Consider the following 13,635-nt stretch of genomic DNA (forward strand, 5'->3'; position numbering starts at 1 on the left):
TAAGAGATCTTAGATGTATGGTTGTATCTTTGGAGTCGAATATAATAACACAATAAATGAAGGGCCTCAATCCATTAAATTAAGAGATATTCTAGTCCTTTATTCAAGTTTTGTTTTAATTGTTATTGAAACTAAACTTAAAATTAAACAAGGACTAAAATGTAAATAAAAAACATATAATTTTTTTTTAATCTTTTAGTGGCTTGACTCGACTTGAAAATGAGGTGCACATTACAACTTCAAAGTCAATTTCTCCGCCAATAAAGAATTGCAAGACCCGCCGCACGCGCACTATAAATAATTAACCACACGGGGAAGCTAAGGCCAAAGACCAAAGGGCCAATTGTTTGAGTGAGGATTTTTATCAAACAGATGGCGAGCATTAGAGTGGGGCGTTGGGAGTTGGTGGTGGCAATGGTGGCGGTGATGGCGGTGGCAGTAGGGGAAGTGGCGGCGCTGACGGCGGCGGAATGTAAGGCGGAGAGAGATATGGCGGTGAAGGAGTGTCTGGCGGTGGTGTTCGGGAGGAATCCGTCGCAGGCGTGCTGCGAGAGGGCGAGAGTGAGCCATACACAGTGTATTTGCCCGGCTGTTACGCCTAAGCTAATGACGTATGTGGATCCTAATCGCGCCATTCGCCTTATCGAAAGCTGCGGCCGTAAAGTCCCTCGCCATTTCAAATGTGGAAGTAATTAACCTCTCTCTCTCTTTCTCTATAACTTTGAATTTTCATTATTGATTTTGAGTTCCAAAAGGGATTTTGTTCATTTGTTCTTCAATCTTTGTATATTTATTTTATAAACTACTTTTTTTTTTTTTTTGAAGTTGGTTGGTTTTGAAAAAGATTGGTAAATGATGAAATTATAGGTATTACTTTAAAAAAATGTCTATTAAAAAGATTTTTGAAAGTTTTTTTTTTACCTAAAATTTCAAAGGATGTATATTTCAAATAGTTTTAAAATGTTTATGTATAGAAAAAGATAATATTACATCTTTTGAAATAAGGAAGATATGTCAAAATAAATATACTTTAGTGGTATATGAGTACCCCTATCGGACTAAAAAGTAATTATAATGAAAATAAAAATATTTTTAAAAAACTTAACTGTAGTCTAGATGGCTTGTTTTTGTGCAAAATTTGTCATGTGACGTGAAGATAAAGTTTAAGAGTATTTTTTAATATAATTTAACATTTAAAAATAATTGATATACTTTTTACTATAAAATTTAAATATTTTTAAATATTTTTTTATATTTAAAAAGACTAATATTATAGAAATAATTAAATAATATGTCAATGATTGATTTTTTTTCTTTTTAATTTTGTATGTTGCAGATTTGTGAATTTAAAAAAACAATATGTTAAGATTTTATTAAATAACAAATTAAAAATTCAATAACCTATTGTACAACAACTTTGGAAAAATAAAATAAAATATTTTTCTTCCATAAAACATTTTTAATAGAGTAACAACCATTATTTTATGTTGTTTTCAAATAAAGTAAAATGAGCTAACTTATTTACAAATATAACAAAATTTTATTATTTATGTCAATTGCAATTTATGATCGACGGTGATATTTTGTTATACTTTAAAATATTTTCAGTAGTTTTAGTATTTAAAATAATTATTTTATTTTTAATTATAAAAAAACCTTTTTAAAGAGATTATAAAATACCTAAGGTTGCTTAATAATTCATAATAGTTGAAAGATATGTTTATATGTTTTAATATTTCAATATCATCTTTTTTCAAACCTCATATCTCAAGGTGCTCACTTTAGGGTACATTTTTGTAGTTGGTGAAGTGTTTTTTTTTTTTTTTTTTTTTTTTTTTTGGGGATATGAGCTTTGAAAAAAATTCATCATATTGAAATATTAAAACAACTAAGCATATCTTTCAACTATTATGAATCATTAAAGCAACATTGGGCATTTTATAATCTCTTTAAAAAGATATTTTATAATAAATAAAAAAAATAGTTGTATTTATTTTAGAAAAAATCTATATTTAAATTAGGTAAAATTTCAACTTGCCCATGAAATATGCAAAAATTTGGCTGAAATTAATTGTATCATATTACAAATATAAATTACATAATATGATTTAATGTTATAATCCCTGTTGGGTTTAAACAAAGTTCAACTGATCAATTTATTATTTATTTATATTAATAAAACGAACATGTTCAAATCAATTGAAAATACTTAAAATAATTAATCTTTTACTTATTTATTTAATTTTCGATAAAATGCATACGAAACTTTATTATCTAAATGTGTGAAATTAATGTTTTTAATGCAGGTTTTACCACTCCATGAAAGTTATCATTAAGATTATCCAAGCAAACCTCAAGAGAAAAGAGAAATATGATAGAGAGAAAATGAGTGATGTGTGTATGTTTTTTTTTCCCATGTTTAATATTAATTAATATGCACTACTTTTAATTATGACCTTACTTTTAATAATAAATAATGTTAGTTAATCTTAATGTATTCAAGTTTTTCTTTTATATGAGTGAAGTTTTGAGGTTGGAATAAAAATGTGTTGTTATTATTTATTTATTTGATTATGCATTATTATTTCTACTTTATTTTTCCAAGTTGCAAATATGGGATGTATTGAAAAAAAAAATGAGAAAACAGTGCTAATTATTGAGTTATATTTTTATTTTTTTAAAGTAAACTTTCATGAAGAGAAATAGGGTAGATATCTGAAATGTTCTCTGTTGCAGTATGTAATTATTAATTTCATATCTGATTTTTTTAACAGAAGTTTATAGGATTGTTTTTAAATATAAAAAACAAATCAATTTATTTATAAATATGACGAAATGTCACTTGTTTATCAGTGATGTCTGATACGGATATATGTCTATGAATATCTATTTAAAAATAGATATTACATTTTGTTATATTTGAAAATATTTTCAACAGTTTTGTTATTTAAAATAATTAACCTAAATTTAATAATATACTCTAATTTGGAAGTCATAAATTTGAGATTTTCTCCTTTCTCATTATAATAGGATATTCTAAAGATATATGTTTCATGTACTCGATTTCTTTAGGTGTATGCTGAAGAAAATTAAAAATAAACTTTTAAGAAACAATTTGAAGAAAAAAGAAAAAGATATCAACTTGTATTAATTAAAATATGGAACTGTTATGAGTAAGTTAATTTACAACTTAAATTTAGGATTCCATTTTAAAACCTATAATATGTAATTCTCATATGTATATGAGACTACTTTAAAATGCAAGAAGAAACATTAGAGAGAAATACCAGAATCAAACACGATATTAATGATTTTCATTAAGTTGAGTATTTAAAAAAGTGTTATACTTTAATTCTTTCATTTCTTCTACTAATTTAAAACTAATTAATGTGACAATTTTTCTTGAAACTTTGAGTAAGATTTTCGGAGAATGAATCATTGAATAGATAAGCAAAGCTCGAAGAACAATTTTCACAAATAATTTAAAGTAAAGTATTAAACTCAACTATAAATTTTTTATTTCATCAAATTGGACCATAAATTTAAATAATTGTTAAAAAAATTTATCCTAATTCAATTTCTATCAATTTGCCTATTAATTTTGTCAATGTGAACATAATTCAACTGACATGAACTTGTAATATCAATCTTGAGATATGCGATTCAATTCTTTGCCCCACAATGTTGTTCAAAAAAGGAAAAACAGAATGCCCGATGAATCAAAAGTTGTCGAAGCTTTTGATCCGACCAAATAACATTCATAATCCGTAGTATTAATGACAGGTTGATCCATATAGGGCTAGTCAATTTATCGCTTAAAGTACTTATTGTTAAGTAATCATAGGGGTTTTGATTGCTTTAATTGTAAAAGAAAACATTTGTAAAAGGTGCACAGAATTAAATTTTGATCTAGTTTAAATTTTAACTGAAACAAAATGTTCAGCAAGGATTATATTGAGGTTATTCCTAATTTACTACTCAATCATCGATTAATCACACAAATTACTTGTAATCTTATTTGTGTAAGCTTAGTCTATTGCATTTAGAAAAGCTAAATGAATGTCCTACTAATCAAATTGACTTTTGTGTCTAGATGAAAAGCAATTAGCATTAAGATCTAATGTTATTGTTAAGAAGAACAAAATAATTCAGAATTGTCTAATTAAATGCTCTATGATTCTCACCTTGGTTAGTTAAATAAATGCTAATGGTTTGAAATTGTCAAATCAATTTTACCACCCTAACTTAATTATTTGCCACTTAGCGATCTAGGAACCTTACAGTTACATATTAAGTGTAGATCTATGGCGATTAACTAGACATGCTTGGCTAATCTGTCAGATAATCCCAAACATATTCACTCATAAGAAATAGAACAAGATGTGAAATCCTTAAACTATATAATTACAAGATAAAATTGTTCATAACCTCGTAAGTTTGCAAATCAAGAATTAAACCTCAAATTCCGGAACTAGATATTTGTACCTTAGCCTAGATACATGCTTGAAATCACCCAATAATAATCAATTAAGGTCTCACTTGAATAGGAAAGGAGAAATACAAAGGAGAGAAAAAAAAAGGAGAGAATTTTGTGTGAATTTTGTGGTTCATTGTGTAGTGATTAGGGTTTCTTTTTAAATTATCGTGATGACACTTTGGCGTAGTGCTAGCACTGTGGCACTGTCGAGCATGCATCCTATTCGTCTGTCGTCGCAGCACTGCAATGCTCTTTCAAATTTAGAAATTAGTGTTGAGGAGTTTTGGCGACGTGGCAAGTGTCGAGCATCACCATGACGTCAAACCATTTTTCTCTATTTTGCTCTTCTTATCCCAATTGGCGCGCTAAGTCTCCAAATAAGCACGTTTTAATCTGGAATGTGTGCTAAATGCTAGTTCTACTTAAATTATGCTCGATACTTGCATCAGAAAATAAACACGTAAAATACAAGAACGATTTCGAATTAAGTGGAGCGTGATAGCACATTTTCAGTACTATCAACGCCTACAAATTTTCAATTAAAAAAATGTAAGAACCATCATAAACACATTAATTTCATCAAATTAAAGTATTGCACAAAGAGATATTGACAATTTCACAAATTAACCAAAATAATTGTCAAAATTCAGAAATTTAAAAAATACCATTTTTCTTTAAAATTGTATCAGTTGCATATGATATATTTTATAGTGAATGCATTAGAGAAAATACTTTTAGTGACATTTGGGACGAGAATGTATCTAAATTTGAGGTAATATTAGATGGCATCGCGACGCTAAGGAGCAACGTCGCGACACTGAAGGAATTTGTGCCCTTGGGTTTTGTCGCCCGTGCATCCTGTTCGGTTTGTTGTTGCAACGCAACAACGCTTTTTCATTTTTAGAGTACTTGCTCTCGGGTTTCGACGATGTGGTAAGCACCAAGCATCACCACGATGCCAACCCATTTTTGCTCCATTTTGCTCTTATTATCTCCCTTGGCTCTCTAAGTCTCCAAATTAGCACGTTCTAATTCTCCCTAAATTGTGCTCGATACCTTTATCAGAAAATAAACACATAAAATAAAAAAATAATTCCAAATTAAGCGGGGTGAGATAACACATTTTTAATGCTATCAATGCCTACTAATTTTCAATTAAAAAATCTGAAAAACCTTCTTAAACTCAATAATTTCATCAAATTGAAGTTTTGCACAAAAAGACATTGACCATTACACAAATTAACCAAAATAATTGTCAAAATTCAGAAATTAAAAAAAAAAAAACTCTAATGTCTTTTTTCTTTAAAATTGTATCGGTTGCATATCTAGATATATTTTATAACAAATGCACCGGAGAAAATATTTTTTTAGTGACATTGGGTGAGCACGTATCTAATTTTGAGGCAAATTTTGGTGAAAAAGTTTAGGAGGTAGTTAAGGTGAGGAAATAAGATGAGATGAGTTGAAATATGAATTCAACTCATTGTTTGGGAGGCCTATATCATGTCCACCAAGCACACATCACATCAATACCTTGTTGCTCAACTCTGGCAACCACCTCTGATGGTCAACTCTGATGACCATCTCCAATGGTCAACTCCAGCGACCATCTCCGACAGCTAACTCGGGCAACCACCACATGTGGCCACTCCACTAACTCCGACAATTATTATTTTAAATTATGACTATCACAAATTTGAGTTTTGTTGACACACAATTTTTTTTTTGTTTGGTTTACGCTCGTGACATAAGACCGTTAATAAAATCTTAATTTAAAACTTAAAAATAACTATTACTTTAGATAAAACATTAAAAAAAAAATCAATAAATATTTATATTTAAGTTGGGACACAAAATTGTCAATAAAAAAATCTTTGTGGACACAAAAGTGCTTAAGTTCCATTAAAGCTTTGAATTTTCAATTTTTTCATTAGTTCATAGTATTTTGTAGTTGTTCTTTTATTGTAATTTGACATTAATAAAATCATTTTTATCACGTAAGAAATCAAACAAATGTTTTTATTTTAAAAAGTTTTTATCACAAGTATTAAAATAAAAATGATTTAAGTAGAAACATCATATGAACACATTTGTAAAATGATTACTTAAATTATATATAAAAAATTGAAATGCATCATCCAAAAATAACCCTAAAGTCCATCCCTCAAAACTTCCAAAAATATATGTGTTAATACAATATATAATTTATTAAAAATATATATATATATATAATTATTGAATAAATAAATTTTCAAACAAAAATAATCATCATAAAAATTTATTATTCAATAATTATATATATATATTTTTAATAAATTATATATTGTACTAACACATATATATTTTTAATAAATTATATATTGCACTAACACATATGAACTCCACGGACGGCATACAAACTCCAGATGTATGAAATCAACACGGTGCGTCAACAGTATTAATATAACTTCACGGATTTATAGTTAAAATTGATTTTAAAAATTCATAATATTAATTTTTAATTATCCATCACAATACGGCGTCGTTCGTCCTGCATTGCAATCCAGCTCCACTTCATGGTAGTCGTTGACTATGATCTCTTCCATTTTGCTCTTTTGCTAACGCTCCGCCCTGATTTCAATGTCGTAACCCATCAATAACACTCGCAGAAAATTCGAAAATAAAAAATTCGACTATGACATGTTCGAAATACGAGCAAAACCCTCCTAAATTTCCACGGTCAACGCTCGTCTAGCCGGTCCCTGCCCTCTAATTCGAGTCTCTCTGATCGAATCACCGGAATTAGCATCTGGGTTCGGCAATTCGTCGCCATTTCTCAAATGGGTCGTAAGCCAAATGACCAAGAATCCTCTCGTTCGACTCTTCTGATCTTAATTTTTGTCAGTCTGGTCTCCTGCGCCGCCGTGTATACGTTTCTCCCTCTTTTGCTCAGATTCAATGGTGGCGATCCTTCGAAACTTGAATCGTTCACAGTGATTAGAGATGGGGATGGCGGAAATTTGGAAGGAAGGGAAGAGAAATGTTGCAGGGGAATCGAGAATTTGGAGCTTTGGGGACCGGCTGTGAAGTGGGGTTCTGAATTTAAGTTCAATTCCTCCGAGCTATGTTGTAAGGCTTGTAAAGCTATGTGTAGTGGGAATGATGGGCCTTGCTTGTGTGATACTTGGGTGTATTGTGGAAATCGAGAGGAATGTGGTCCTAAATATGGTGAAGTGAGTTCAATTAATGTTTAGTTTTTTACTTTTTTCCCATTATAATCATTGCTTTAATCTGCTTCTTTTTTTCAGTTTACTCTCTAATATGTGTTTACTTAGTTTAGTTAGATCATTTTCAAATGGTGTTTATCCTAGAAAAAATTCATTTGTATATTCACAAGATCTTAATCTATGAAGTTGTTCTGTTGAGTATGAAAGAAGGCACTTCTGTTCTTCCTTCAGCCAATGTGTGTGTGAGAGAGAGAGAGAGAGATTCTGGTTCTGGTCATTATGGATGCAATTTCTGTAGCTTTTGTTATCTACTGATTGTGTAATATGGACTTGAATCCAAGTTTTATGCTCTATTTGTGTAGTTGAGCCAGTTGAATTCATTTGTGATTTATAATATGTGTTTACTTGGTTTAGTTAGATAATTTCAAATGGTTTGTCCTATAAAAAACCCATTTGTACAATAACATGATCTTAATCTCTGAAGTTGTTCTGTTGAGTCTGAAAGAAGGCACTTCTGTTTTTCCTTCAGCCAATGAGTGGGAGAGAGGTTTTGGTTCTGGTCACTATGAGAGCAATTTCTGTAGCTTTTCTTATCTTATGATTGTGTAATATGGATTGAATCTAAGTGATATGCTTTGTTTGTGTAGTTGAACCAGTTGAATTCATGTGTGATTTATCTTTTTTGGCAGTGCTGGCTGAAGAAACAGAAGGATACGTTGGCTCCTGATCGACAGGAAGGAGGGACGACAAGTATTTGGACTTCTGGGATTATCTTTGGAAGAGGAGAGGTATAGAATGTCTATGTTTGTTTTAGCAATGAATTAGATAGTTTTGAATGTTCCATTCCAAATTTTGTAGACTTTTCATGAAGAAAGTGACCATTTTGTGTGATTGGCCACTCTTTAGATATAACCTTGTTTGCGTTATCTTCAGCTTATCTAGTCTACTGACGGGTCTCCAATGTTTTGTTTCCTAGGGAATCATTGCGCTGGAAACAGATTATGGCACCCTTCATATCAAGGTAGTTTCCCTTGCTTGTAGGTGCTCTTAATTCCTAGTTCTCTGAATTCTAGAGTTGCCTTTTCCATTCCATTAAACTTCTCTCACCTTTCCAAACTCTCAAAACCTGTGTTTCGTTATTTGTTCTAATGTTTCTTATTCAGGTATTTTTCTTCTGCTTATATTCTCATCCTACGTTTCAAGTTTTATTTGTTTTTTACTTGACCGAACTGTTAAATATCTGAAATGTCTTTCACTAATAGCGGCTACAAGATCTTATCTACAGAACTCTTTAAATTACATAGCAAGCTACTGAATTGAAAATGTAGTGACGTTCAAAGAAATGGTCCAAGATCGAGGTTGATGAATGTTATGGTTTTGTCCATTCTGAAATAGATATTCTTATGGGTAGTCTTTCTATCTAAATTCTTACATACCATGGTCTCTAATTGATAATTGCAAAAATTAGCACATAACAGTTTAATGTGTTTCAATTCTTCTATTGCTGTTCTGGCATTGTTCGTATGTATATTAATTTACCATTCAAGCCTTGTGCCATGAAACTTTAAATTTAATTTCAAGTTCTCAGAGGATTTGTTGTTCACAATATTTGCGTTCTAAATTAGGCGTTTATGTTATACTCTCTCTTCGAAATCTGATAGTGTTTAGAACAACTATACTTAGAGAAAATTCCCCAACTACATACATAATTTGGGGGCGGGGGTGACTTTTTAATGCATCTCCATAATGTGAAATTTTCCCTCTTCCACTCTTGCACGACTATTCTTAATCTTAGTGTTTGTGATGTATTCGGAATTTATGCAGCTCTTCCCTGACTGTGCTCCCCATTCAGTTGCATACATTCTCGAGTTATTGGGATTACGACATTGTGCTGGTTGTCACTTCTACCGTGCAGAGGGTAGAGGGCAATCTTGGGACTTGAAAGGAAACCACATCGAAAATGTAAGAATTCGTTTCCTTTGGTTTCCTTAGCAGACTTCAGTATCCCAACCGGGAACTGAATGATAACTTAGTGCATTAAATGAGTTCTGTCGTTGTAATCCATTTTCATGTCCATCATATTTCATAACTTGGGTGTTAGTATTGGTCAATTATGTTTTAGGTCATACTGCTTATGGGAGAAATGTAAAGGTATCAAACAACTTTTTGGGTCAGGAACATGAAAACATGATTCAGTTATTAATCAATTGGATTAAAATATTAATAAAGTCTTAATTTGATCTGGCTGTTAGGGCATACTTTTAGAGGATTTAGAAGGTGCTTTTAGACTTTTTCGTATCTTATTCAAATTTCTTTGAACTACCAGGCTCCTTTAGGTCCTCCTTTTGCACTTGTTCAAGGAACACTTGAATCTCAAGGTATTCAATTTAAGAAGATTCCCGCTGAAGTTTGCCCATACATAAAGCGCGGTTCGGTAGCGTGGGTTGGTTCTGGACCAGAATTCTTCATAAGTCTTGCAAACCACCAAGAATGGAACAAAGTGTATACTGTGTTCGGTTCAGTTCTCCCAGAAGACATGGAAATTGCAGAGAAAATTGCCCGACTACCTACCAAGCCCGACGTTTGGAACAACTTCAATGTCTCCGTGTTACAAAAACCCGTCTCGTTGCGGTTGAATAGAATGAAGAAGAGTCATGGAGATCTCAACGTGAAATCAGATTGATACTTTTACTGCGTCAGTTTTTTTTTTTTTTTTTTTTTTTTTTTTTTTTTTTTTTTTTTTTTTTTTTTTTTTTTTTTACATAATGTTATTGAGTTTCTTCAAGTTTCCTCTCTTTTTTTTCAGCTGTTTCACTCATATATTCTATTTTGAACAGTTTTTATTATACCTCATAAAACTATCATAGTTTTATACTCATAAGAAAAAGAAAAGAAAATCATTTCTAGATTTGGCTGCTGAAGAGAAGAAACAAGGCTGAGTGCAGAAGCAGAATTAGAATCCCTTTCCACCTCCAATCTTCTTCAATGTCTGAAAATTCACTTATAAAATTGATTTTCAGATTTTTTTTTTCTCTTTATAGCAGATATTTATAATGATCTCAAGGCTTTGTTTGTGTTGGAAGCTGCTGAAGATTAGAGATGATCGTCCTGCAAGATGTAAATTCTGCTAGCTGAGATGGGTATTGTTATTAAAAAAAAACTAAACTTTCTTGGATAGTAGAGTTCATTTAAGAAACCCTTTTTAAGTTCAAATTTTGCTGCTTTGTTTCCACTTGTTCAAATTTGTTATATGACTGGCCATGAAAACAGTGGCATAGCATCATGTATCTGGGTTTTATTTATTTGAAGATTGCTCAGAAAACAGTTCTCTGACCTTTTGTTTTTGTTTTCAAACTATGTTCGGTTGATTTGTAAATTGCGTATTTGAAATCACTGTTCACTAGTTTATGATTTTAATAGAAAGGATAACTTTATTGATCCAAAAAAGGTTCTTTGAAGTTTGACACTATATCTCTTCAATGTATTGAGGATGTTCTCATGGACTCGAAGATTGCTTTGGTGAGTGACATGAACAAGAACAAGCATTGTTATTTTTCTTCTTGTTGAAAATTTCCCATTTGCTCCCTCAAGTCTAAAATTTTTCTATAATCTTTTGATGGACGAAAAGCCGGAAAGAAAAGCAAAATCGCTACAATAAAGAGATTTCAAATCAGGATGAAAGTATTCGAGTCGCAGCAAACTCAAACCCGAAAAACCATCTCTAACAAAAGAATGTAGATTCCATTCTCTTGGATCATACTAAAAAGACATCGATTGGTTGGAACAAAAGCAAGAGACTGGAAATATCAACCACATCCAAAAGAGGATCCAAATCTCATTAAGTTTTTAAGTCATATTGAACTAAGCTCACGTTTGCGGAAAAAAAATATAAATGATGAATTATGAACAATCACAAATTTATAGTATCTATTTTTAAGAAATCTAAGTAGATAATTTTTTATTATTTTTTTTAAAGAATTTGACTACAATTTGAATCTTTCTACTTAAAAAATAATAATAAAAGCAAAATTGTTATTAAAATTTAAACATAACTTTGATATTTTCAAAGATAATGATAAAATTACATGTTATTGAAATTGAGATTTAACTAAATTTTGATTTATATAACTAAGGAATTTTCTTTTTCTTTTTCGTTTTATTCTAATTCAACAAAGGCGCCACCTTAATTAATATGTTAAGGTTGTCACATCTATAATTATTGATTTTTTAAAAAATTTTAATCTATATATTTTTAATAAATTTTGAATTTAGTTTTCAAAATTAATTTTCCTTGAAATTAGTTAAAAAATAATAATAATTTTTGTGTAAGAAAATAAGATTAAAAATATGTCTTCAAAAGGAAAATTTTCATGGATAGAAAAAAAATGTCAAACTATTTACAGAAATAGTGTAAAAAAAAATGATAGACACCGATAGATTTCTATCTGCATCTATTAATGATAGACTTCTATCAGTTTCTATCACTTTTAGATATTGATAAATTTCTATTAGTCTCTATCAAAGAAGATTAAAATTTGTTATTTTGAGTAAATAATTTCCCTTATTTTTCTATTTTTGAAAATCTCCCTGCTAAAATTTATTGGATCAATATGGAAACCTAGAGGGTGTGAATAGGGTTTAATTAATTTTTTTTTTAAATTAACCCAATTAAACTAATTAATACACTTTTTTTATAAATAATAAGAAAAATTCAATTTATGCAACAAATAAGATACAAAAATGTGATAATTTAATTCTATCAAATTTTAGCAAATAAATAATAACAAACTAAAACATACAATAAATTGCTTAAATTAATTGCAAAAATAAAAAAGAAAGAGTTAGAGAAGAAGACACTGTAATTTTTATAGTGGTTCGGTCAAACTCGACATACTCCACTCTCCAAGTGCCTCTTGGAAATTTGAATAAAATCTTTCCGACCCTTTCCACGGATTAGAGCTCAACCGTTACACCACCGCTCCTTTTATGGGTTCAAGAGCAAATCTAATCCTTTCCACGGTTTAGGATCAAACCGTTATAAATGTTGGAATTTTTGAAGAACACAATACAACTCTCACTAGAGTGGATTTACAAGTTTAAGCATCAAAAAGTTTGTCCTCACAATACAATAAGACTCTCTCGAGAATAAGATGAAAAGAAAAAAAAAAGATGGGAACTTAGAGAGAGCAACAATAGAACTTTTGAATTTTGGAGAATTATAAAATGTAAAATTTGTTTGTTTAAAATTTGGAGAGGAAGATGGTTTATATAGAGATGGAAAATTTTTTAGAAACCATAATTAATTTGGACCATTGGATTTTGGAAAAGAAAAATCAATGGTGGAGATTTTAAACTAAATTAATTGTTAGATACAAACAAAATATAATATTAAATTTCTTTTCTTTTGAAATTCATTTTCTTTTTAAAATTAATCCAAAAAATAAAAAATAAAAAAAAACATACCATGTGTCAAAAACTAGTCGTTAGACACAAACATATAATATTAAATTTATTTTCTTTTTAAATTCATTCTCTTTAAAGTCAATCCAAAAATTAAAAAAATATCATATATAAAAAAACTAGCCATTAGACACAAACATAAAATAATATTAAATTTATTTTCCTTTTAAAGTTCTTTTTAATTTCAATTTTTTTTTTATTTTAAGTCAATCTAAAAATCAAAAGTCCATCATATGTTAATCTCTTAATGATCCACCATTCAACCAATATACGGCCATATGTTTACATATAAATAGTCTGGTTATGTCACGTCATCCATCACGATATTTTCTCTATAGACTTGTTTTGGTCATATCGTCTTCGTTTTAGCTCCGATTTGAGTGATTCAAGAGGTGTTGGAATCGTTGTTTCGAGCTCTACGCTATGGACATATTACAACACTAAGATTTTCAGTAATTAAAAATTGAGTTTGTTATCATCAAAATATTGATT

At 29.9% G+C, this 13,635-nt stretch overlaps 2 protein-coding genes across 2 annotated transcripts; both read left to right on the top strand.

The window, feature by feature from the left end:
- The first annotated feature begins 220 nt into the window (after positions 1 to 220).
- On the top strand, positions 221 to 2,545 carry LOC120091749 (Bifunctional inhibitor/lipid-transfer protein/seed storage 2S albumin superfamily protein). The gene is made up of 2 exons (XM_039049865.2): positions 221 to 688; positions 2,307 to 2,545. The coding sequence occupies exons 1-2, from the start codon at positions 373 to 375 to the stop codon at positions 2,321 to 2,323; spliced, it is 333 nt and encodes a 110-aa protein (XP_038905793.2). The 5' UTR covers positions 221 to 372; the 3' UTR covers positions 2,324 to 2,545.
- Positions 2,546 to 6,945: 4,400 nt separating this feature from the next.
- On the top strand, positions 6,946 to 11,016 carry LOC120089831 (peptidyl-prolyl cis-trans isomerase). Its single transcript, XM_039047236.2, has 5 exons — positions 6,946 to 7,689; positions 8,373 to 8,471; positions 8,660 to 8,704; positions 9,508 to 9,645; positions 10,010 to 11,016. The coding sequence occupies exons 1-5, from the start codon at positions 7,297 to 7,299 to the stop codon at positions 10,364 to 10,366; spliced, it is 1,032 nt and encodes a 343-aa protein (XP_038903164.1). The 5' UTR covers positions 6,946 to 7,296; the 3' UTR covers positions 10,367 to 11,016.
- The last annotated feature ends 2,619 nt before the right edge of the window (positions 11,017 to 13,635 follow it).

The sequence above is a fragment of the Benincasa hispida genome, chromosome 11 (genome assembly GCF_027475165.1).
Source record: "Benincasa hispida cultivar pf3 chromosome 11, pf3_genome.v1.1, whole genome shotgun sequence".
Taxonomy (NCBI): Eukaryota; Viridiplantae; Streptophyta; class Magnoliopsida; order Cucurbitales; family Cucurbitaceae; genus Benincasa; species Benincasa hispida.